Source organism: Perognathus longimembris, chromosome 6, assembly GCF_023159225.1.
Source record: "Perognathus longimembris pacificus isolate PPM17 chromosome 6, ASM2315922v1, whole genome shotgun sequence".
In the NCBI taxonomy this organism is placed as follows: Eukaryota; Metazoa; Chordata; class Mammalia; order Rodentia; family Heteromyidae; genus Perognathus; species Perognathus longimembris.
The window spans coordinates 81985745-82010717 of NC_063166.1; the positions used below are offsets into that span (position 1 = coordinate 81985745).

The 24973-nt window shown below is 47.4% G+C and overlaps 1 protein-coding gene across 1 annotated transcript; it reads right to left on the reverse strand.

Annotated features, from left to right (window-relative positions):
• Positions 1-6932: 6932 nt before the first annotated feature.
• Positions 6933-12545, reverse strand: Cbln4 (cerebellin 4 precursor). The gene is made up of 3 exons (XM_048347505.1): positions 12255-12545; positions 9285-9401; positions 6933-7130 (listed from the first exon to the last, which is right to left on the reverse strand). The coding sequence occupies exons 1-3, from the start codon at positions 12543-12545 to the stop codon at positions 6933-6935; spliced, it is 606 nt and encodes a 201-aa protein (XP_048203462.1).
• Positions 12546-24973: the final 12428 nt, after the last annotated feature.

The window sequence follows — 24973 nt, forward strand, 5'->3', positions numbered from 1 at the left end:
TTCTTTTTGATCAAATACTTCCTATGTTGGTGTTTGCCCCATTTGCTTTGTGGGTTTTTTTTTCTTTCTTTCTTTCAACACTAAGGAGAAAGTCATGACAGTTTGTCCCTGTGGTGTTAAAAATGCTAACACCAAGTAAAAAGCTTATTTTCAAAGACGTGCACTCGTGACTGTTGGTATGTATTTTTAACTAGCCGAGGAAGAAGAACTTAGAGGAAAGAAAGTAGCCCCGTGTCATTTACAGACAAAGGGAACAAAACAAAGCCCGGCCATCCTGAGAGCCACCATCACCTTGGCCGAGGTGATGTGGTCGTGGGAGGGCATGTGACCAAGAGATCCCCCCGCATAGCTGGGAGCCCAGTAGATTGTGCGGGGGGGGGGGGGGTAGTCATGGACGCCTTCCTTCCAGACCGCTGACACCTGCAGAACACGGCCGCCGTGGGTTCCACGCGCGTCTCACCCTGGCTCTGTGCCAGAGCTCCCTAACAGCCGGGCTCCCAGGCCTCGCCCTGCCCCTGCCCCCAGAGTGAACCCCACGTGGGCCCCGGGGGCCCCGCAGCTTTGCCCCTGCCTGCTCTGGCAGCCCCCCACCCCCCCCCCATTTTCTGGAAAAGCTATGAAACGAAGTCACCACACAAATCCCACGGGTGGACAGGTCATTCTAAGCCGCTTTTTCCTCTTGTCAGGAAGACAAGGGAAAAAATTCGTCATATGGAAATAGCCACCACTCTGTATTAATGTCCTCTTCCTCTTATTGATCACCCTTGACGTCGAAGTTTAAACATGACAAAAATAGAAAAGCAGCAGAGAGAGACGGAGAAGAGAGGAGAGGACAGAGGGAAGAAAGAAAAGGAGGGGAGGGAATAAAGGGGAGGGGAGGAGAGGGGAGGAGTGGGGAGGGGAGAGGAGAAGAAGACCCCGCTTCTCTCTCCCCAAAGCATAAAGACAGAGCTATTATTTGCAGGAGTCTCCAGCCCACTAGGAGCTGCCCAACCAAGGAGTTCTAGAAGGTTCCTCAACATTCCCAGTTCTCAGAAATTCAAGTATCTGTTCTCAAGGCCATTGCATGGGAAATAAAGGCTCCTAGGCACAGTGCCTACAATAATGTATTTTATCTTATAGATGTCAGCAGTTACATCCTGTGTGTGTGTGTGTGTGTGTGTGTGTGTGTGTGTGTGTGTGTGTGTGTTGGTGCTGGGCTTGAACTCAGGGTTTGGGTGCCATTCCTGAGCTTTTTTGCTCAAAGCTAGTGCTCTACCACTTGATCTCTACTTTTTGGTGGTAAATTGAAGATGAGTCTCACAGGCGTTCCTGCCCAAATTGGCTTTAAGTCATGATGCTTAGATCTCAGCCTCCTAAGTAGCTAGGATTAAAGGTATGAGCCACTAGCACCCAGCAACAATTACATCTTAACACATGTGTGTGTATGTGTTAAGAAACCTCTGCCTTTCCTAGACTGTTCAACATACAAACTGCAAACTGGCGGTCAAGAACCTGCTGTGGGAATTGGTCCTTCTGTGTATATTTTCCTTTCCCTCCCTTATTCCCTCCTCTCTCTCTCTCTCTCTCTCTCTCTCTCTCTCTCTCTCTCTCTCTCTCTCACACACACACACACACACACACACACACACACATCCTTTACTCACTGAGCAATCTCTTCTGTCAAGTGTGCCGAGTGGGAGGCACTGTGGCCCCAGGAACGGGAGGCAGCGCTTGGTCCAAGGAGAATGAGACACAACAGCACCAAGTCAGAGCGGACGCTGGCTGGCCGGGGAGGAGCGCCCTCGAGGGCGCCCACTGTCTGTGGGGGCTTTCGGGCTCCTTCAGGCTGTCTTTCCATTGGCAGAGTCCTGAGCAGCCCCGCCTTGCCAGCGTGGCTTCCTGCGCAGAGCAGGGGTCCGCACCTGCCCTGGCTTAGGCCTGGGCTGAGAGCTTCCGCCGGCTGGGGGTGAAGTCCATGCACGTTCAGAGCCCCGTGAGCCTGCATGGACCCAGGGTACCTGAGCCACTGGGCGCTTGGTTAGTTCTGTAGCTGCCTGCTGCCGAGCCCAGGTGGTTCTGCTGGGGGTGCAGAGAAGGTGAGAGGGGGTGGCTTCAAGTTCTGCACGAGGGAGGGGGACTTGGTGAACTTTGTGATGCCTGAAACTCATGGTACGAGTAGAAAAATCCTCCCAAACGGTGGATCCCGTTGCAGCCCATCTGAGGCGAGTCTCAGCTTCACCTGGTATTCCTAGCCAGCTCCCAGGCTGGGGGTGCCAAGGCCCCCCTCGGAGGCTGAGTTACAGGCCATATGGAAGTCCTCACTAAGGAACGACTGAAGGGGGGCCGTGGGGAGGGGGGGGCAGAGAGGCCACCAGAGTCCCCACCCAGCAGCAGGGGGCCCTTCAGCAGGATTCCTGGGTGCCTTCGTTTGAGAGACAAACGTAGGACTTTAGGGTCAATGTCACAAAGATGTTATTTTCTCTTAGAAAGGCCAGAGGCAGCCTAAACACAATCATCATCTTGGTGCTAAAGCATTTGAAACCATCTAAAGACAGGCTGCTCTTAGAGAAGAAACTGAGGCAACCCAACCTATTTAGACAATTAGCTTCTTCTCCCCCAAGCCCCTTCCCCACCACACACACCTACAAGAATCGCTTCTAAGTGCAGTGCCCTGGGTTGCAAAGCCCTGAGTGCCAACAGCCCTCACCTCTCTCTTCTCATGGCCATTAAGTCCCCAGTCTGGGGACCTGACTAGGCCCGATGGCCCACTACTGCTCAGAGGGCAATGGCTTATAAAATACCAGAGGATGGAAAAAGCCTAGGGCCCTGAGTCAGAAGACAAGTGGAGGCATCCGAGGAGAGTGACCCCGTGGCTCCAGGTGGAGGGTCCAGCCTTGTGGGGTATTTAGGGAGATCTGGAAAAGAAAGATGTCACCAGTGCTACAAACTCAGTTCCACCAGACCCATTATGGGGAGAAGCCAATCAATATTCACTGAAGATGTCTATCTCAGAATGGAAAGCCGTAACCTGTTCACACACGGAGGTTAAATGAAAGCACGAAACCATCCACGTGGCTGGAAACTAGAAGGCAGAAGGCAAGAGGGGGAAAACAAATTCAAAACAGTAAAGTAAAGGGATTGTTAAGATGTAATCAGATAAGCAAAGACTAAGAGAATCTGGGCTAAGGGTAAGTCCCCCAAAGGATTAGAACCGGTGATGCCCTATGCACTTCCACGCTGCTTCCTTCTGGTTTGTTCCCCTAGGTTTCTGTGGAGAGGAAACTGCTAGCTACAGACAATTGCCGGCATTTGCTGCTCTGTAGATCAAGGGCCAGTCAGAGATGGGAGCCGTGGGTGGGGGGAGGGGAGCTGGCATTGATGAATGCAGACAGGACTAATGGAAACACTCGACCCAATTAGCATTTTTGTGGACCTAGCAATTTTGGAAAACAATTTTCAAGTCATATGCAGGGAACATCTGGTTCCTTTTCTGGAAATATTTCTGACACTCTCCTGCTACTCCGCCCCAACTCAATTTTCTTCCCTCCATCTCCCCTGCAGGCCTCCCTGTTGCTTTTACCTGCGTGAGGGCTTTCCATTGTTTTAGCCATCATAAAATGTAGTGATCATAGCAATAATCACAGCCCTTGGTGGAGATTCTACTGTGTTCCAGGCACTTGGTGTGTCTTATTGAATCCTTATAACCAGCTACCTCTTGTTCATAAATGAAATAACTAAAGTTCAGAGAGAAAAATGCACAAACAAACAAACACAAAAAACCTGTCCACGGTCACAAAACTGATGAAGGTGGTAGAACTCAGTCCTTTCAGCCTACATCTGTCCACAACCCGCTCTCTTCTGGATGACCCATCTGTCCTCTTGCTTTTTCTCTCTCAACAGTCTTATTTGTGGCCAGTGTGATTGATGTAACTTACCTCCTAGAACCTAGCTAGGGACAAGTACCTGAGCTCTCGATCTCCGTTGGGGACCCACTGTCACAAGCTCACCCCACATTTGCCAGCTGTGGCCTAGCCTGTTCCAGCAGACTTTCTCTCAGAGCTTCCAAATGTCTCTTGCATTCCAAAAATGCATAGGCTAGAGCTTAGCACTTAAAGCCAAGATCTTTGATGACATTCTTTTAGGTTCAGGTAAACCAAGAAAAATAAAAAAAATAAGCCCTGAAAGATGACCACAAGCACGTTTGTAAAAGACATTTCTCTATAAGGAAATAGAAAGACTTGGGGGGAAATATATTAAGTGAAGTAAGCCAGATCCATAGAAACACAGGTTGCATGGTTTCCCTCATTCGTGGTAGCTAGAAGGTGCTATAATTCTACAAGCACACTCACAGGGTGGTAAGCAATGAATTAACTGAATTATAATAGACTCTATGGAGAGTGCAACTGGTATAATTCTTTAGAAAGACAACATCAGAGCCCAACAAAATAAGTACCAGGGAATGGCGACTTGCAAGAGAGGAGGGTAGGGCCAAGAGGAGAGGGGTAGAAGAACAAAGGGGGACGGGGAGAATGCAGGCAAGAATTCATTGTATATACCACACACTCGAGAAATACAAGGGAGGTACGTAGGAGGCGGAGACGTTCAAGTGGTGGCGTGGATCAAGATGCATTGTGCACATGAACTGCTTGGTTAAGTGGCCAAAAAAAAAAATCAACACATAACCTAAAATTAAGATAAGTATGGGAAGGGATGGGTGGGAGGGGTGGGTGAGAAGGTTGAAAGGGGTGACGTTGATCAAGATGCATGGTATGCGTAACCTGTTTTGGTGAACGGCGATTCCTTTCTGCAACTACTTAAAGATAATATACCTGTTGTTGTTTTTTTAAGACATTTCCTCACTGATCTGTGCTGATATTTGTCTTACACTCCTTGCCCCATCCTCGACAATCCAACACTCTTGAGCTATTTTACTAGAATAGTGACTAATAGTCGATCTATGCCAATATGACTCAGCTTTCCGTGATGTGCAGACAGACCGTAGGGAAGCTTCTGGTAGAGCAGATATGTTCAGAGGCTCCAACTGTTACACCAAGGAAGACTGGCTCTATTATCTCTCTATGCAAAACTAAGTTATTTCACATGATAAAGCGACTTGTATCAAGGATCTGTTGGAAACATCTCCAGATCATGTTTTGTGAGGAAAGAGTCTTGGGGGAGGGGAGGTCTCAGTGTTCTTGACTTAAGAGTTCCATCGTTGCCATGTTGGAAAGCCTGGCCTGCAGATGTCTCCCTAGAACATCCTCCTTGCTGCTACAGCCTGATAGCTGTGATGCACCGCCCCAAATACGGCTTTAGTTGACTGCAGACCAGGAAATGGAGCCAAATCTCCAGACAAGATGTGTAATAACAAGTCTTCCCTGAAAGACAATGAGCCTGCAACCTTCTGGGTATTTTCCCCAGGCATTCAGCTTGAATAAGTTGGTCTTTTTACTCATCTGAAACCCATTCATACACTTACCACCTTCATGATAGTTTAGAGAATCATTTTAAACTAAGCTTCCTAACAACAAGTTCTTCTGAAAGAAGACTTCGCTAAGTCCATTGATTCTCTTTTGGCAAACTTGCAACTCCTGGATTTGGACAGATTAAACACAGTAAAGATTTCCAATACCAATTCAGAGGACATTGCCTGGAACTTCGGAGGTTTTTTTTAAAGCTCCAAAAAATGAAAAGAAGGAAGGAAGGAAGGGAGGAAGGGAGGAAGGGAGGGAAGGAGGGGAAGGGTAGGGGAAATTAATTATGTAGAATATATATTTCCAAATCCAAAAGAACAAAACAATTCAACTAACATATATTAAGCTTTATTCTATAACAGACATAAATAATTTTATGAATTCATATGGCCTATACAAAAGACAAAATAAGATATTGCACTAAAATTAGTTATGGGGATATTTGGATTTCATGTTTGCTAAACAAATAAATACATACAATTTAAGGAGTTAAGGCAAAACCAGATGATATTTCAACAGAAGGTTTGAAAAATAAGTATAATTATAAACAAGGGCATCCCATCTCCAGTTAATAAAGTGGCCATGTCTACGGGAAAAAAAAATCCCTTCGGTTTTTAATAAAGTGGTTATTATCAATCATGTTAATTAAAGTTGAGCAATAAAGTATAAGATTTCCCACATAGGAGAGCTGCTTTTGGGGGGATTGAGCACTTAGACTTCAGTAAGCAACTTTTTCCTTGTCAGATCTATGACCTATTTTTTCCTATTAGAAAATATAATTTGGAAAATATGACTCTTTCACATATATAATTAAAATACAACTATGAAGCATTCTTTTTTTTTTGGTGGAAGGGTAAGGTGGGGTGAGAAGTTATGTAGGTGATATCGTAGTCAAGGTAAAATTTTCAGGCAAGCCATTCATGGCCTTATTTGTAGAGAAAACACAATGGCAGTCACTGAGAAACAATTCCTAGGAACCTCAAGAGAACACAGCAAATGAATCCCAACGGCATAGAAACAACAGGTGTTGTGAGTATCATGAACACAGCACACAGTTCTTTGGCGGTATCACACAAATCCTTGACTGAAGTCAGAGCTGGAGCATTCTCTAATCCTCAGACCTGCTCGCCAGTCTTTTAGTGAAAAATAAATAAAATTCTGCATCTGCAATGAAATTCAGTATTTCCAAGAAAGCAAACTCAGAACCAACCTTGAGACAGCTTTTGATGGATACATTTAAGCATAGATAGGGAAGATGTGCTTTTGAGTTCCAATCCAAATATATGGAAATGCACACACACGAGAATAATCGGTGAAACCTTGTGTTGGTTCAAATCAGTCAAGAATCCTTAAAGAGAATCCATATTCACCCATGAGGAACCAATAAAAGATACCAATCCAGTGGTGGAAACAAAAAAAAAAAATGGTCTTCGGGTAACTCACCCAAGGGTTGCCCTTCACCTGGACAAGTAACTTTTATAGAGGGAACACCAGGAAGCCAGAGAACGTGGAATACTGCCAGCCTCCAACCAGGTTACCTTTCTCCAGTTTTAGATAAACCTTATCCTCTTTGTCCAGGTAGAGAAGGACTCCATTCGTGGCGGCTTCACGGGTGACATCTTTGTCCCCTGCAAAAGCCGATATCACTGGTTTCCCATTCAACATCAAGTTCACCTAGAAGAAAAAAAAATGGTAACATACTGTAACTTCTCTGTAGATCAGTTTGATAATAAAAATTTGAGAAAAAAAATGGTAACAACTCTTGAAAAGCTCCCTCTAAAATCAAAACACCTACCATGGATAATCAATGTTGCCTAAGATGACCAACTTAGTAAAATACCTCATTCAGACAGCAAGGCGACTGTATCGAGTCTCATAGAAATGTTCTGAACTATGGTAGATGCAGGGAAGAATTCAAATGAGTAACTCACAGCCTAACAAAACAAATACAAGGGCATAAGGGGGAAGGAGGTACGAGGAAGGACAATGCCATCGTAATGTTCCGTGTATATCCTACGAAGCTAGGAAAATTGAGGAATGGGTGGGGCTGGGAGGGATGGGTGGGAAGGATGCAAGTAGAACACTGTACTCATAGGCTGATGTGTTGCATTGTAAACCCTTAGTAGAACTCCTTAAAGATGATAAAAAAAAATACATAATGCTTTTTAAAATTTTTCCTAGAAGTTTCATCAGAAAAAAAAAAATGAATGAACAAAAATACAATCCAGAGAGCAATCTGAGCATAGGAAAACTGGCTTTCCTTCAGTATGTAAATGAAGCTCACGCCTTACTCACCCCCATCACCCAGCAGCCATCGCGAGGAGGGCCTGGGGCTCGCCTGTATCCCTAGACCCACACAGGCACAGATCCTAGCAGTGGCTTTGGAGGTGTCCATGGAGCTGTAACTCGAATCGCACTGAAAATCATTTGAAATGGTGATTGCTGCGTGAGTGTGTGTGTGTGTGTGTGTGTGTGTGTGTGTGTGTGTGTGTGATGATGATTTCTTTTTCTATCTTCCCTGGAAAGAAACGTCTATTAAAAAGTAACGATCTAAGCCTGGCATCTGAGGCTCATGCCTACAATCCTGGCTACTCAGGAGGCTGAGATCTGAGGATCTCGGTTCAAAGCCAGCCTGGGCAGAAAAGTCTGTGAGATTCTTATATCCAATAAACTACTCAGAAAAAGCCAGAGTAGTGCTATGGTTCAAGTGGTAGAGTGAGCACAAAGAGGCTCACGGACAGTGCCCAGGCCCTGGGTTCAAGCCCAGGACTGGCAAATAAAATAAGAATAACAACAACAATGATCTCCACGGCTATGAGATATCTTAGTGAGGAACAGTGTTTCATAAAGAATCAACTCAAACTTTTAATAATAAATTTCTCATGCTATAATTTTGATGATGCTATGTCATATATTACACAGACCTCTAATTATTGGTATTTAGCAAAGGTCTTTTTCATAGAAGTAAATTTGTTTCCACAATACTTATTTTCTTTATGCTAAAATTAATGTTAAGTGAATTAAGTGTGAGACTTAACAATTGATCTGTTCACGAGGATGTAGCAAGTTGACAGGTGAGTGTGTAATCTACGGTTTACATAGACACAATATACAACATGAATATTGAGCACCAGAAAAAGGTTATCTTAGAATTCCATAGTCATGTATTTATATCATTTAATGCTAGCATATTCTAATATTTTAAGAGATACCTCCATTGTTGCCTTTGAGTATAAGGTCAAGCCCATTTATCTTAGAAAGCATAACATACTAGGTTCTTAACCATGTAACTACAATTGGCAAGAATTCACTAGCAGCAAAGTAACCGAGAATAACCTCTAGGAGAAAGAAGGCCAGGACGGGCATTCTGAAACATGTAGTCGATGGCTGCTTCTTCATAGGCTTATTTTTTTAACTGTTAACTGCATCTCATCATGTTTATGGTAGTAGCAAATTTGTTTTATTTATTCAGGAGGCACTTGTAAAGCTTGGCTGGTTTTACAAGTATTTTCTCTTTACAAGGTCAAATAATTTTTGTTCATTAAATGAAGTCAAGATCTCCTAGAGAGATTTATGTCACTGAAATTGTGCCACGCCACACTTGTTAAATGCTTTGTAGTCATCAAGGTAATCGCTCCTGTGCTTTGTTTTTCTATATGCTTTTGTGTCACACGCTTTAATGGCTGTTACTAAAGATGCAAATTGGAAATGAAACATATTGAAAGTGTAAAGAGGATAGCTGCTTACTTGAAAATACATCTGTGAATAAATATTTAAAGGTAAATGCAATTCTTTAAGGGTAAAGGCAAAATATGTCCAAACACATACCTGGATAGTTTGGCTCTGGTAGACTTTAATTACATGAAAATTGAAACTGTAGATTCCTTTCCTAGGTGCTACAAAGACAGACTCCAAGGTGAAAAAATTACCCACGTTAACTAGGATCTACAAACAAAAAGAAGAAATAACAGTCAAGTATAATATTTCTTTTGTAAGCAAAGTATGCTTGCTTTTCTCCCTTCCTCTCTTCCGTCTTTTCTTTTCCTCCTTTCCTCCCTCCTTCTTTTTTTCTTTCATTTCCAAACAGCCAGCCTCAGAACCCATAGAGAGCAAAACATTTCCTCTTATTTCTTTCCCCTCTTGAAACATAAGCTTCTGTATTGGAAAAAATTCTTCTGCCTCTAAATGGTATGAGATAAAACAAAGTTAGGTATAGAGAGCTTCGCGCAAAGCTGAGTAGCTCCCGAGTCGCCCAGCTGTCTCGTGAGAGCAGGTAGCACCAGGTAGAAGGCATCTACCATGTGTTTACATCTGCCATCGCCAGCCTTGGCAATGTCCAGAAGTGACGTCACCGGGCCAGCCAATCCACATCCTTAGGCTCATCCAGTCATCCCTGGACACAGCACACCAAAGCACCGGCACCCTTCGCCATGTGACAAGGCACATGCTATTATACAGAGCTGTACGAATGTCTGGCCTTCCCTCAGCCTCTGCTACTGCTTCCCGAAGACCAATGGCCTCGTTTGCTTTCCATTCCTGTGGCCTCTAAGCCTTAATAATACCACCTTGGCAATGAGTCAGCCCTTGCTGGCTGCCAAAGAGTGAAGTGTGAGTAAGACAGACAGTAAAGTCGGTGGCCTTTTCCTGTTCCTCTCTGTGCCACACATTGTCCTCCCATCAATCACCTGCTCTTCATTTAAAGTTCAAGGAGCAGAGTGAAATTGGACACTCGTTTCAGGAAAGCAACAATGCGCTTTGGATTCCAAGATGTTCTGTATGGTTCCTCTGGCTATGCAATTAGCTCTGAATTTTTACTAAGTGACTTGTTCAGTGGAATTTGCAGTGTCCAGTAGGTAAATCCCTTCCTAAGAGAAGGAAAGGGGGAGAGCAAATAAATTGACAATGCTTCCTAAGAAACAGATTTATAAGTGGCTTTCAGAAAACTAACCACTGCTCCTACAAAGATGCTTTTCCTGTATACCAATGGTAGTCTGTTATTGTCTCTTATAAACATTGCCTTCTGGTCAAAATGAATACATTTCCATACCTTGGGCATAATTTCTTCAAATTACAGTACTACCTCTAGTAATACCCCCAGGACATCAGGACAGGCCGGGAGATGGAGCGGTTAAGAACCACATTCAAATACAGCACCATGCATGAATATATTGGGGAGAGCCCCCCCCCCCACTTTTCCCAGTGAGCATTGGATTGGACTTCTGTTCTCTGACCTGATGATAGATAATCTTTCAGCAGCTCACGGCCAACTGAGCAAGAATTCCTAACAGCGTGGCTTTGCAAAGACTTTTTTTTCCAAGCACATTTAAGATCATTTAAGGTACTTCGAAAAGACTTCCTGATTCAGACCCAAGTAGCATAATTCCTTCACGATAATGATGGTGGCTGATTACTGTTGACTGTACACAGTGCTGAATGTTGACTCTACAGAGCAGGCACATCAAGATCTATAACTAAATGTGGCTGGAGTCTCCAGCTAAGCCTGGCTCCCTGCACAGAACAAACCCTTTTCTAAGGGAGGCCTCGGAAGATCCTCGAAGAGAATACCCCAACCTGTAACTAATGCATTGGAATGCAAACTGCGAGTGGAGTGAGGCTTTATTTCCATCTTGGTGGAAGATCCTGCAACCACCCCCCACCCCCCCCCCCCCCGCCAAAGGGCCTACTTAATTCATTAAAAACTATGGCTATTCCCTAACAAGCCCCCAGAGAGACACCCTCTGGTCTCTGGCCAGCTGGAGAGCCCATTTCTTAAGAAAATCAAGGAACCAGTACAAGTGTCACCTCACACCTTGCCCTGCAGGTCCTCCTGCAGCGCCACAACTGTGAGTGTGACTTCAAACGACTCTGGGAGCTGTGGGGATTGGGGTTCAAACGTGACCTGGAGGACTCCCCTAAAACTCCGCCGGCATCCTGGGGCTTGTCATCAAGCCATCCCTCAGAGAGCCCCGTCTCTGACCCGCAGCCGCAGTTCCCCAGTTCGGCCCCCAACTCCTTCGGGCCTGTGGTGCCCCAGTAATTTATACAATTGTCCGAACGGACCGGGAACGGGGGTCCAGTCGTACCCCGTCCCTAGCAGCCCCCGAGCTTCCCCATCCGGGCTCGGCCCAGTTGCCCAGTTTCCTTTCCTTCCTCCTGGGCAACTTTTCTCTGCCTAAGGAGAACGGCTCGACACCCTGCCTGCTCCAGCCCGGGCACCCGCGCCAGCACCCTGGGGGGACACGGGGTGACGGGGCGTGAACCCGGGAGGCGAGTGACCCCCCCCCACCCTGCCCCGTTCCGGATCTCTGCGCCTTGCAGGGGACCCCGGATCCCCGCTCGGAGACCCCGAGTGGTTTGTAGAGAAGTGCTATCTGGTTAGAAACAACCCCAGTGTCTCCCCGGGGTCCGGAGCGCCTGGCTGGCACCTGGGCACCGCCGAGATGGCGGTGAGATCGCGACGGGATGGGATCGCCGCCGTGCCGCGGGGCGGTTTCCCCGCAGCTCCGGCCGACTTGTTGCGGAGAAACTTGTGCCGAGCTCCCGCCGCCCGCCCGCCCGCCGGCCCGGGCTCCCCACCGCGCCCGCAGCCTCTCCGCTCCAGCCGGGCGGGGAAGGCGGGCGGGCCGGGGCTGCCCAGCGGGAGACGCGTATGGGAAGTTTCGGGCTGGGCACATTGGGGAGGGGGTGCCTGAGTGACCCCCGACACACACACGTACACACACACACGCACACGCAGCCCGCTGGAAGGCGCCCCGGGACCCGCCACCCCCTGGGTGTCCCCGTCCCCCGGGGTCTGACCTGATCGAAGTAGATGATCCGCGTCTTGTTGCTCATCTCCGAGGGCTCGTGGTTGGTGCTCCGCACCGCGGAAAAGGCCACCTTGGAGTTGGCCGCCCGGACCGAGATCCCCAGCGGGGAGGAAGAGGAGCCCTTGGAGTCTGTGGCTGGGTTCGAGTCGCACACCACCAAGCACTTGCCCTCCAGCACGATGGGCTCCGTGTCGTTCTGCGCCCAGACCCGCAGCCCGGGCAGCGCGAGGAGCAGCAGGACCGCCGGCCCCGCGGACAGCGCCCTGCGCGCCGAGCCCATGGCGAGCTCCGTGGGCAGCCGCAGCCGGCCGGGCGCTTCTGCTCGCCGGCGTCGCCCCCCACGCCGGGATCCCCGAGCTCCGGAAGCCGCCGGCGGCTACACCGACAGCGCTGCTGCGGGAACGGCGGCGGCGGCGCGCGCACTGCCACCGACGCTGGGGCTGGAAGTGCGAGTCTCCCCTGGAGCTGCGTCGCTGGCTCTGCTACCTTTGTCTTTTAGGGAGCTCATGCAGAACCCTCTGCCCTACCCTCCTGCGCCCGAAAAGCAGCGCTGCCTGCTCGGGGGGGGGCCCTGCACCCACCCTGGCTCCTACACACTTGAAAGTGGCCAGACCCCCCCACCCCAAGCCCACCTCCAAGGCGAATGAAACAAACAGATCAATTCGCCCCCCGATTCCCCCCAAGCACCCCCAGATGAACCCCGGGGCCTAAGGAGGCAGCTGTCGGTCCAGCCCGCGCCTGGCTCGCGCAGGGCTCGCTTACAGACGCAGAAGGGGCTCCTTGGGCTGAGAAGGACGCCAGGCTGTGTTCATGGCCGAGACGCCAGCGATTCCCACTTTTGCTGGGTCCAAAATTCCCCAAAGCTTGGTGTCACTCCGACGTAGGTAGACAGCCGGCGAGCCGGCTCCTGGGCGCGCGGGATCCGGTGCAGGCTGCCAGGCAGCGGGGCTGACGCGGGGCTCCTCGCCCTGTCCCTCCCCGCAACTTTCTCCTAGCGCAGCCTGGCGAGCGCCGAGCCGGCACGCGCGCTATTTATAGGAGCGCAGCGTCCGGCTGGGGTTGGCTTGCGGCTCAACCCGCAGTCCCAGGAAAAGGGGGCAGAAGGCGTCCGGGGACCCCAGCAGAGCAGCTCGTGCCTGACGTGTAATGTGCTCCCGAGCACGCGGGTCACTGCTGGGGAGCCAGCGAGATCCTTGGCCACTCAGCCCTGGCGCAACTCGGAGCGAGAGTGCCCAGAGACACGTCCACCGCCCCGCCGTGCTCGCGCCGGGCTGTGCCCACCCTCTCTTAGTCCAGGCCGATCGGCCACGGGAGCTAGAGCTCCCCTCGCCCTCCCCAACCGGGGACGCTGCCGCCAGAGCGCCAGAGCGAGGCCCGGCGCTGGCAGCCTGGGGTGAGGATGGGGATGGGCCTTGGGGATGCGCGCGCGGCGCTGCCCTGAATCTGGAGAGCCACTGGCGTCCCGCCGCGCCTGGCCCGGAGCCTGCCCCACACAACCCTTCTTCCCGGGCCTGGAGAGCTCGGGGGAGCCTGGGGCGGTCCTGGGCTGGTGAGGGCAGCTGGGGGAGGCGCCTGATTCCTTCCCTGGGCCCACAGCAGCTGCACTTCCACCGCCAGAGCCGCAGGGGCGCGCCTTTCCCGTTCACACCACCACCCCACCCCAGCAGAGCCCGGAAAAGAGTAACAATCCCTTCAGCTCCCATAAATCTCCATGCATGTGCTCCTTTGAGGGGACAAAAACTGCACTGCCTGGGAAAACATCTCTCTTCTCTTTCGTGTTTCCTCCATCGCCCTGTGCCACTCCTGTGACACTGGGGCCTGGGACTGGACTAGGCCGAGTCACTTACTGTCTCTGCGAGGACAGCCCTGTGCTCCCGAAGGTCCCGTTAGCTTTCCAGGTCTGTGGCCTCTGGGCTCATGGCAGTCCCTCTCTAATCCCTTCTGCACTTCCACTCTTTGATCAAAGCACTTCTGTCCACAGCTTCGGACCATGGAAAAGCCTCCATTCGAACTACTTATCCATCGAAACGATGTTCAGTGAGCCCTGGCCTTGTGCCTTGTCCACAGTTCATGTGCCCTTCAAGGCCCTCGAGACCCTCCACAGCAGAACCATGCCTGAAGCTTCAGGTCCATCTCCTCCCAAGATCCTCCAGGGGCCTAGGTATCAGTCCCTAAGCACTGCACTGCAGTTCCAACCGTGGAAGTAGCACTACTCCAGGGGGGAGGGGGGGTCAAGGAATCACCCAGCTCCATTCTCCTTGTCACCAAAGATCTGATGCCTGGCAGCACCGTGGGTGTGGTCCAGCAGGGTGGTGACAGTTCTGGGTGGTAGATGCACACACCACACTGTTACAATGCTGAAATCAAATAGGGGAACTGGCCAGGTGCCTGTGGAAAACAACCATCATCGAGCCCATCCTGAGCTCCACCTCATGGGACACAGCCTTCCCCCTGAACCTTCTAGGTGTTTTATGACTCCTTATTTGATTTCACCTATTTGGGGGTTTGAATCTAGGTTCCCACTTGCAGGGTACGCATTCTACCACTTGAGTCACACCTCTAGCCTTTCATGGCTTTGGTATTTTTTTGAGATAGGGTATCACTTTTTGCCCCCAGATAGCTTGGTCGGTGATCTTCCTATATATGCTATAGGTGAGATGACAGCCATGCAGACATCTCTGGGATAAGGGTGTCAGGAATAGGTTTTGCCCATTCTAGCCTTGAACCGTGATCCTCTTGCCTCAGTCTGTTGAACAGCTAGGATTACAGAGATGAGTCAAGTTATCACGGGCACTCACGGACATCTTTATAGGTAACAGCTGCTCTCCTTCCTTACTCCATGTTGTGTTTTGCAGACAGGTGCCAAATGGAATTGAGTTCCTCCTTTTCTCTGTAGGCGTGGCAGCGGACCTGCCTTGCTCAAGATATCTGCTCGGTAACTTAGCCTTTGGCTGTGCCATTCCGCACTGGAGAGAGAACAATTCTCTGTAGACTAGAGAACTGCTACATATGTGATAAGAGATCTTCCCTTATCAACCCCAGCACACTCTCTCAGCAACTTCTTCCATGGGTGTTTCTTTCCTCATATTTAGACAAACTTTCTTTTCCTCTCTTTCGCTCAAGAAAAATATCCATTTGCAGCCCCCCAATCCAGTGGTGACTATATTAGAAACTTAATCATGGAGAGTACCACATTTCCTGTGTCTCTTCCTAGGAGATGCTATGAAGCTCTGCCTTTCTTCCAGCTTATTTGATTAAGCAGGGATAGCCTCAAGGTTCTAGGTTTGCACCAGAGGCCCATACCTTGGGTGTGTGACTTGGCCAAATGTGTGGGTTGGAGTTGCCAGTTTTCTCCCTGGTATCTGGTTATGACACAGGCACTCCAGAGGGCCCTGGGCACATCAGAAGCAAGATCTGCCATCTTTCAGACTGGGTACCACCATCTCAGAGGTGCCCAGAAGGATCGACCACACTGGAGGACAAGAGCCAGTCCTGAAGGCTGGGGACCTGCGAGAAGAGAAGGAATGGAGAAATAATCTCTGCTTCTCCAGTTCTCAACTCCAGTCACGTGAAGCCCATTAGGCCTTCCTTCTAACTTTTGGGTTCCCGATATCCTCTCATAGAAAACTTGTTAATAAAATGCATTTCCCTGGCGCTCCTCTGAGTAACCTGTTCCTGGCTATCCAGAGTTCTCATTCAAATAGAGTTCGCAGAATCATCATGCCACACAATGCTATGCATGGCTGCCAAAAGACACTGACAAATGCCATCTTCTGCCTGTGGAAAATACTTCTGGATGCTAGGGGAGGGAATCTTCCTCCTCCCCCTCCCCCGCCATCCCTACTCCAACATCCTCAGGAGTTGAACTTTCTCTCCAGCCATAGCATATCTGCTTCTTCTTTTTTTGCAGTTACAAATATGCTATTAGAACACCTAGCTGTGACCCAAATGTTTCTGTTTTCTGAGATTCGCAGACTGTATTTGGTGCCCAAGGACTTTTTCTTTCTTTCTCTCTAGGTCTTTAGGGGCGAGGCAAGGATTCGTTTCACGTCCCTGTGCTTGGTCTCAACTCTGAGGTAAAACAGAATTTGAACCTATCTTGTATGGGAAAGGTAATCCAGTGGTCAGGAAATGGAATGGCTGCCTGCCCACCATCCCATAGAAAAACCAAGCTTCAGGCAAGCCAAGATAGTTAGGATCCATGAGCGATTTTCTGCCTCAGGAAGAGATTCTTGAGAAGGTAAAGATGGACGCTCAAGGTGTTCAGCTTTCAGGATCTTGCTTGTGGCTGGATGAAAGAAGATTCCATGTGGCATGTAGCAGAGACAGCCGTAAGTCAGCTAGGCAGACAGTGGGAAAGCAAGAGCCAGTGAGCATTAAGGCCCAAGTGAGAAAGACAAAGGTTTACTGACTTGCTTTATGAACCCTCTCCTCTCTTGAGTGATGGCTACCAAATCCAAGAAAACATTCTTTTTCAAATGCCTGTAATTCTGCATAGCTGAAGCTCTTGAATGAAGTTTGGGCACCAGACAGATTTGTAAACTCCCTGCAGAGGATGAAGAAGGGGCTCAATTGTTTTCTTTTTATTTCTCTCTTCTCAATTCTTTTCATCTCTAGGTCTCATCTGATAGAAGCATGTAACAGAAATAGATAGATTCTCCAGAGTAGAAATTACACAGTAGTCAAGACCAGCCTATCAAAGCCTTCAGCACAGCGCCACGGGGATGAAGAAAGGCAGGGGGGAGTAGAAATCGTGGCGGTGGTTGAAAACACAGAAGCACTCACAGCCAGACAGAGGCGTCTTAGCACCTGACATCCTATCCATCCTGCAGCCAGAGGGTCCTAAACTATTTAAATGTTCCCAGTTGTGGCAGCTTGTGTTTGGAACTGGAGAAAGACACTCAGTGAGCTTTGGTGTGTAGCAAACATGAATCTGCCAGCACCACCTCTTACATGTGACCACCTTGCACCATGGTGTGCCATTCCACTGCTTACAGAAGGGGATTTTCCTACCATGTGACCAGAAAATGAAAGCTAACCACCTCGTCTGAAGAAACATCACTCTCTCTCCACTCTGAAAGGGAGACTGCCTGTGGTGAGCAAGGGCAAGTTTGACCCTGGGTGGCTTTTCCTTGGTTCCCTCACTTCAGACTCTAATCCTGCAGTATGGTGAAGCTCAATACTTGCTCTTTGTTTGGTTTGGTTCTGGGGAACCTCCATTGCTGATCATTTCATTACCACCACTCTGGTGATTTTCAGGTCAGCCCCTGAGAGGTGGTAGTCCAGGGATTCTCTGCTGGGAGCCTAAGGGTCAGATCTGATACCTGTCTAAAAGTCTTTCCCTAGACCACACAGGCAAAGTTGAAGCAAAAAGACGAAGTGTTTCTAGCATGTTCTGAATGACTTATCTGTCAATTTGTGACATGAAAATTACACTTTCATTGAGCTGCCTTGTACTTACAAATTCATTAAATTGAAACCTTTACACAACTCTTTAAAGACAACTTCAATTTTTTTTTTTTAAAAAAGGAAACTAAAGTCTTGGTAGAGGAAAGCAATAGGCTTTGCTTCACAGGGGTGTGTGTGTGTGTGTGTGTGTGTGTGTGTGTGTGTGTGTGTGTGTGTGTGTCCAGTACTGGAGCTTGAACTCTGAACCCAGGCACTGTCCCTTCAGTTTTCCACTCACAGATGATACTCTGCCATGTGAGCCACAGCTCCACTTCTGACTTCTTGCTAGTTAATTAGAAATAAGAGTCTCATGGAATTTACTGCCTGGGCTGTCTTCAAACTGCAATCCTTAGATCTTAATCTTCTGAGTAGCAAGGATGACAAGAGTGAATGATTGATGCCCAGCAACATTGGCTTTTTAATAAAAGCTCTTCTCCAAGTTAGAAAATAGCAATATTACACATATACATACCTCTGCACACATTTGGCCATGTGGACTAAAATATGTAGCATAGTAAATGTATACATGTTTTGTTTGAGGAGGAGTGCTTAAATCCTTTTCTGTCCTTCTCATAGTATTCTATATTCACAAGAGCATTCCTTTTATTGTTTTCACTAAAACTATCTTCTCTACTACAATGTAATCTCCACAGGGGGCAGAGATGAGCTGATATTCATTCACTCGCTATTAAAGAATCACCAGAAGAGTTACTGGCACATAGTACAAGCACACTGAATGTGTGCTGAAATCATGAGTAAGTGTTGTGGCACAGACTGTAACTTTGGCTACATTTTCTGGGTGTATTTCCAACTGTAACTCAAGATCACTTTAAAAGTTAACTTACATTTTCTTTAATTCTCACTAATTATTCATGATATGTAATAAGCTAGCCTTATTTTACTTGAAAATTTAATATGCTTCTAAGGAAAAAAATGACTGTAACTATTCTCCCCCCCCCCTTGGGCCCCTATTTCCACAGCTGTTCCTTGTTCACATATTCCTCATGCTGGGTTATGAGTGCCTTAGTTTTATGCAAACTATCAGCTCAGCTTCTTTCTTATTAACCACTGGGGCTGTGGGAATAACTCTTCTTCACTTCGTTATGCACTCAAGGAAGCAAGTGTTAGCCCATATTGTCCTTGTCTGCTCGATCTCAGAGGCAAATCCAAGATGGCGGACTGACAATCATTTCTGAATCCCTGGGTGTCTAGTTGCTTCAGCTGTCCAAGAGACTTCTGACTGACAAGCAATGTGCCAGCAAACTGGACTTTCTTGGCCATCTGTCTGTTGGCTAAATAACTCATCTTGGATGGACCAAACTCATCACTTAGGCAGCTGGTGTTTTGAAGATTGACTGAGCTGAACCACTTCTGGTAGAAGGCCAATATTTCCGGCTCGCATTTTTTTTTAATTAAGGTGAAGAACTATATAGGGCTTTTGTGGGGGTTTTTACAAAGACTTCATAAGGGAAAAAAATGGAGGAAATAGGTGGACTGGGGTTTAGTATTCTTAAGGCATGAGTCATTTTCATAGCCACCTTTTTGGCACTATTTCATTATTTCTCTCTTCTCCCACTTTTCTTCCTTTTCTACCCCTCTTTATATTATTTTTTTGAAGTTTTTTTTGTCTTACACTCCATTCCAACAATATTTAACCTGAATCAAGAAAGGGCAAACTCAAATGCTTTCAGGTTGACACTTGCTGATTTCATTGCCCAATAACAGAAACCCTATATTAAGTCTGGGGACTTTCGCTCCTTATAAAGAGGAACCGTGTCCCACCAAAGAGGCTTCATGTCTAGCTGCTCATCTTCCAGCTTCCTTTGCAGCTAGGGGAGAATCATGTGACCCCCAAGCTCTCCAAATCAGCCATGGCCATCTCAGGGTAGAAATGAAACATCTTAGAGGAAGCAAACTTGCAGAGAAACTTTCCTCTCTTGAGAAGGTGGCAGCCAGTTGGCAGGTCTGGGGTAGCAGATTACATCATCAAATTCCCCAAGTGGTAATGCAGGTGCAGGTAGCTGTGGGGTGTAGATCCAACAGACAATCCATTCTGCCTTGCTAGTTCTGTCTAATGCCGTGGCATGAATTGGATTGTCCATTATTGACCAACAGCCAGCTCTCCAGTCCTCTCAGATAGTCTGTGAAGAATATACTTTCTCGAAATTTGTCAGAGTCAGTTTCTATTGCTTCCAAATTGGGAGACCAGAAGAAAATAACAAAATAGACAGAGCACCCATGCCTCACGTCCTGACAGTAGCTGCTGTTAAACGGCACAATGGGATTCCAGGAATGCCAGATTCTCTTTTTACTTCCAAGAAGGAAGATAAATACAGAACTCTTTGAAATCTCTACTTGCAAATGTTAGCAACTAGTTCATGTGAGCTACTCAAAACATGGCTTGGAGCTCTACATAGCTTCAGCATTGTCTCGAGTGACCTCTTCAAGGCACGGTGTTACTTTTAGGGAGCATTTCATGGTTTTAGTAGAGTGCTTTCTTTATAGTAACTTTCCTCTGTCCCAACTTGAGCTCTACGTTATATCATGACCTTACTAGAAAATTTCTTGGGACCAGGACAATCTGATTGGAAAATATCTTAAGTTCACAGCACACTACTCCAACTGCTCATTCTTTCCTGGTCAAAGCTGCCCAGCCAATGGAAATGCAGAACATCAGACAGATGTTCTTCAAAACCTTCTATCTCATTTTTATATGGACACAATGTTCACAATACCCTCCTCCAGGTCTCCAAAATAGGCATGTGACTCTCACCTTGCCGCCATAATGTCCTCTTAGTTAGGGCTGTTGGTCTGGGGATAAGCTCATCGCCCAAGCAAACCCAGGCTTGTTCCACTAGAATTTTATATTCACAGGCAAGAAATATCAGGCCCTGCCTTTTGCCGTTAGAGTTGGGCACTTGCAAGGGCAGAACCTGAAGTCAATCGATCTTTTTCTTTGGCAGCAGAACTAAAGGAGGATGCCTAGGTAAAGAAGGGGAGGTAGCATGCTTACCTAGCATGCATGAAGCCCTGGGTTCGATTCATAATCACCACATAAACAGAAAAATCCAGAAGTGGCGCTGTGGCTCAAGTGGTAGAGTGCTAGCCTTGAGCAAGAAGGAGGAGGAGGAGGAGGAGGAGGAGGAGGAGGAGGAGGAGGAGGAGGAGGAGGAGGAGGAGGAGGAGGAGGAGGAGGCCTGAGATGGAAGTTTTCTTAATGTCTTTTCTCAGTCCTATGCAGCTCCTCTTCCACAAGTGGTTACTGTTCAAAGGGAGCTCATGCATCTGGTTTATGTTTGAAGAGGTTCAAGTTGGATTTCTGCCCTCTTACAACAAAAACCTCTGGAGTTAATAGGATTACCTCCTGCTTTGCTGAGAAAACAGTAAAGAATGGGGGCAAATGAACATTCTGCATCTTGGTAATGTTGGACAGCACAAAATATACTGTCCAGCACAAAATTTGCCTACTCAGCTCTAACCAACAACATATCTTGAGTAAGGTTGTAAGAAAGTATTGAGGAGGAAGTATGGAGCATGGGTAGCTGACACCTGTAATCCTAGCTACTCAGGAGACTGAGATCTGAGGATATTATTTCAAAGGCAGCTGGGGCAGGAAAATTTATGAAACTTTTATCTCCAATTAAGAACCAAAAAGCTGCAAGTGGAGGTGTATTTTAAATGTTAGAAAACCAACCTGAAGCAAAAAAAATCTCTGGGACAGTTTCCAGGCCCTGAGTTCAAGCCTCAGTACTAGAACAACAACAAAAGGAAACATTAATAAAGAAGACAGCCTGGCTCCGTATAATGACATGAAAAGGTTCTACAGGCTGAGGATGACCTTTTCCAAATAACTAACTGGGGAACTTTATACCAAAGGATCTGGGAACAAATGCCCTTAACAAAAACAATTAAAAATGACACAGTATAAATAATAACAAGGCTATCCAGTGACTTTATTGCCCAAGTTGTTGGCCAAAAACGATAAAGTAGCTCCTTACTGCCTTGGTGCACGTCAAGGCAGGCTCGGAAAGGAAGCTAAGCCACCCAGGTTGAAGGGATGGCAGGATGTTACACGAGGCCTAATGAGCCCTCTCCAAAGCCACCAATACAAGCCCCCTAGAGTCTTCTTGATAACAAGCTAGTGCCAAATAAGCCAGGGTTCTGTGCAATTAATGATGGTGTGTGGCTTGCCAAAGCCCCATCAAAATGTCCTCTCAAAAATTCAGGTTCACATTGCTATGGAAACACTGTCATATCAAACAGATAGAAGAGAAGCAATATTACAAGTTATTCTCAAGTTGCATATGAACTGTTGGATCTGCATGCATATGAGCAAGTGTGTGCACGCTCACAGACACCTGCTTGTGCACACACACACACACACACACACACACACACACACACACCCTGAAGGAGGTTAGCAGATGCCTTTTCTCCTGGCTGCAGGTTCATACCAAAGGGAAATGGTGGCAAGCATCTTCATACAAGAGGATCTGCTGCAGCCATTTTTCCTTTTTCTTTGGTCTGGGTGAAAGGTGGAGGTGTGTTTGATAGATGAAACACAAGCAAAGAAAAGTATCCCAAAGCTTTCCGGCACTTGTAGTCTCCCCTCCTGGTCTCCTGGGTTTTGAAAACTCACTTCACCACCTTGAACTTCCCCTTCCTCTTTTGAGCTTGACGTCCCCTTCCCTTGCTTTCTCTTTGGCCTGAGAGTTGTGAAGTTGTAACTTCTTTAGTAATACATAAGGCATCAGTATGATACGTCCACCCCGGTACCTACTGTTTGGCAGAAACACAGAACCTCTGCTTTATTTCAAAGTGGGAACCCACACTTCTTCTAATAACCTCCTAGACTTTTCCTAGTCATCTCGCATCTTCTTTTCTGCTCTGTGTCACCTCCCTCACTCTGGTCCAGGCTGCCACCACCACCCATGGGTAATGAGGTACTTACTTCCTGTGCCCTCATCCCGAATCCAGTGATTCCCCTGTCTCTAGTCTCCTCGCTGATGCCTCTCCTGCGTGGCCTCGGGCCACTTCCTTGTGGTCCCCCATCCCTTCTCTAGTGGGCCAGACCTCCCACTACCATGGACCAGTATATTGTCCTTGCTGGTGTAAACTGTAAGCTCCGTGAGACTCGTTGGCATTATCTCCCCTGCTTCCCATGGCAGTTTCTGTACTCAGTACAGCGCCTCGCACATAGCAGAAATTCAATGGTTTTTTTTGTTGTTGTGAATGAATGGATGAATTAGCTAATGGATTCTGGAAATTGGCATCCAGACTCTAAGTCCCCTGAGAGAAAAAGCCCCGTGGTCCCTGGGCCAGTGGTATTGCGTAGCATATTGCACAAGTGTCAGTCTGCCCGGCAGTGAATGTCCTCAGCCAGGTCCTCCTTAGTGAAGATGCAAATGTCTCTTAAGTTCTAAGTGATGATTCTGCAAGCTTCCGCCTTCAAGGCATGGGCAAAGGAAACACGCAGACAGGAAGAGTTATCTTAGGAGATGGACTTTAATCTGAGACCACGACAGGAGAGACATTATCCAAGGCCACCTGAAGATTCCTGTCACCATTGACTAGAACTTCACCTTCACAGGGATGTGAAGGTCATAGCAAGAGGACCATAAGGCACAACCCTGATACAGTATCAGGTGTCATCTGACAAAACAGGAAATAAATGTAGCCATTTGTGAGCAGGTAAAGCTTTGCAACAAGAGCTTCCGAGATTGAACCCAGTGTGGGGTCCAGCCAGAGTTTACTTAATGCTCAGGGCGGGCCTCGAAGACATTAAGTGATGCCGGAAGGAGCTGCATTCGGCTAATTTTTCATTTCAGATGTGCAGCACACATCACTGCTGTCACTCTGTGCGTTCTAACCCAGGTCTGCGTGGCTTCTTAGTTCTTCCCACTGGCCCAGGCCCAGCCTCCAGTCACCTCACTCACATCTGAGTCACAAACCACAAGGAGAAGCTCAGTATTCAACATGGGGAATAAGGAATTCTAAGCCTCACGACTATTCTATTGAGGTGCAAGAGTTGTAGTCGATAAAGGATATTCAGATCATCTCGTGCATTTCAACATTGTCTACAAATGTCTGTGTATGTGTCCCAAGGTTCTGAATTCTTCAGTAGCAAATGCCCACATGCTTAGGGGAGAAGGAAGTACAGACTTTCTTGTCCTCTCTTGGTGGTCCCTTGTGTGGATAATCAGGGATACTAGAAGGGGTTTTCTGTCTCTGAGTGTCTGTCCAATGGGAAATGAGTTGAAGAACAAGCTTTCATAGCCGTGTAATCCCAGCACCAACTTTACAGAGAAATAATGCCCGATCTCTACCTGGAACTTAATTGCATGTGGTATGATCGAATGAGTAACAAGGAGATAACACACTGCAACGACGTGGTTTGTGAGCTGTGTAATTCTTTATAGAATACCCGTTCGTTCGAGTCTTCTGGTCCCCATGGCCTTCTATTTATTCAGTGGCTGAGAAGTGATGCTAGAGCATTCTCTGCACCCTGGCCTCCTGCAATATGTCTTCTCGATTTAAACAGAGGAAACCCAAATCTGGCCACGCCCCTCCCCTGCACAGTGAGAGGAAGCCCTGGCTCCTCCTGCCCAGGGCTTTGCCGGCGTGGCTCCTGCCTCATTCTCCAACCTCATGCTAAGACACACAGCCCCTCCGGTTGCGCAGGGGCTTCACGTGAACTAGCTCCCTATCCTAGACTCTCCATCTCCTGCCTCCACCTTCAAGGCCATACAACTTCTTGGGCTAGTGGGAATGTTCTAGATCTGTCTCCTGCAACACACTAGCCAGTAGCCATGGATGGCTATAGTGCATTTGAGCTCTGTAGAACACAACTGAGGCCTTGAATTTAAATTTTTATTTTGCTATCATTATTTAAATAGCCATGTGTGGCCAATAATGCCTGCCACATTGGATGGTCCAGCTCTACAATTCATTCCAAAGGCTTTTGTTCGCATAGGACTTACCACAGAAATTCTGTGTGCTAATACTATGATATTTTTCCTTATATTGGCTTTCTCCCACTGGCCAGTGATTTCTAAGTTGAGATTAATATGTTTTGTTCAAAATTAATTCTACAAATACCCCATGTATTTGATAGATCATAATTCTTGAATGAATGTGTGAACGAGACTTCACAAATGAATGACTTCAGAAAAATCAGCCTACATCTCTCAGCTTTAGCTTCTCCATCCCTACTGTCTATGGGTCCTTTAAAGATTTTGCCTCCAGATAAAAGATGGAAAC

Coding starts and splice junctions, on each gene's coding strand:
- Cbln4 (XM_048347505.1), bottom strand. CDS start 12,545: ATGGGCTCGGCGCGCAGGGCGCTGTCCGCGGGGCCGGCGGTCCTGCTG. Junction 9,402..12,254: donor GGATCATCTACTTCGATCAG/GTCAGACCCCGG, acceptor TTTTGTTTGTAG/ATCCTAGTTAACGTGGGTAA. Junction 7,131..9,284: donor ACCAGAGCCAAACTATCCAG/GTATGTGTTTGG, acceptor TTTTTCTTCTAG/GTGAACTTGATGTTGAATGG.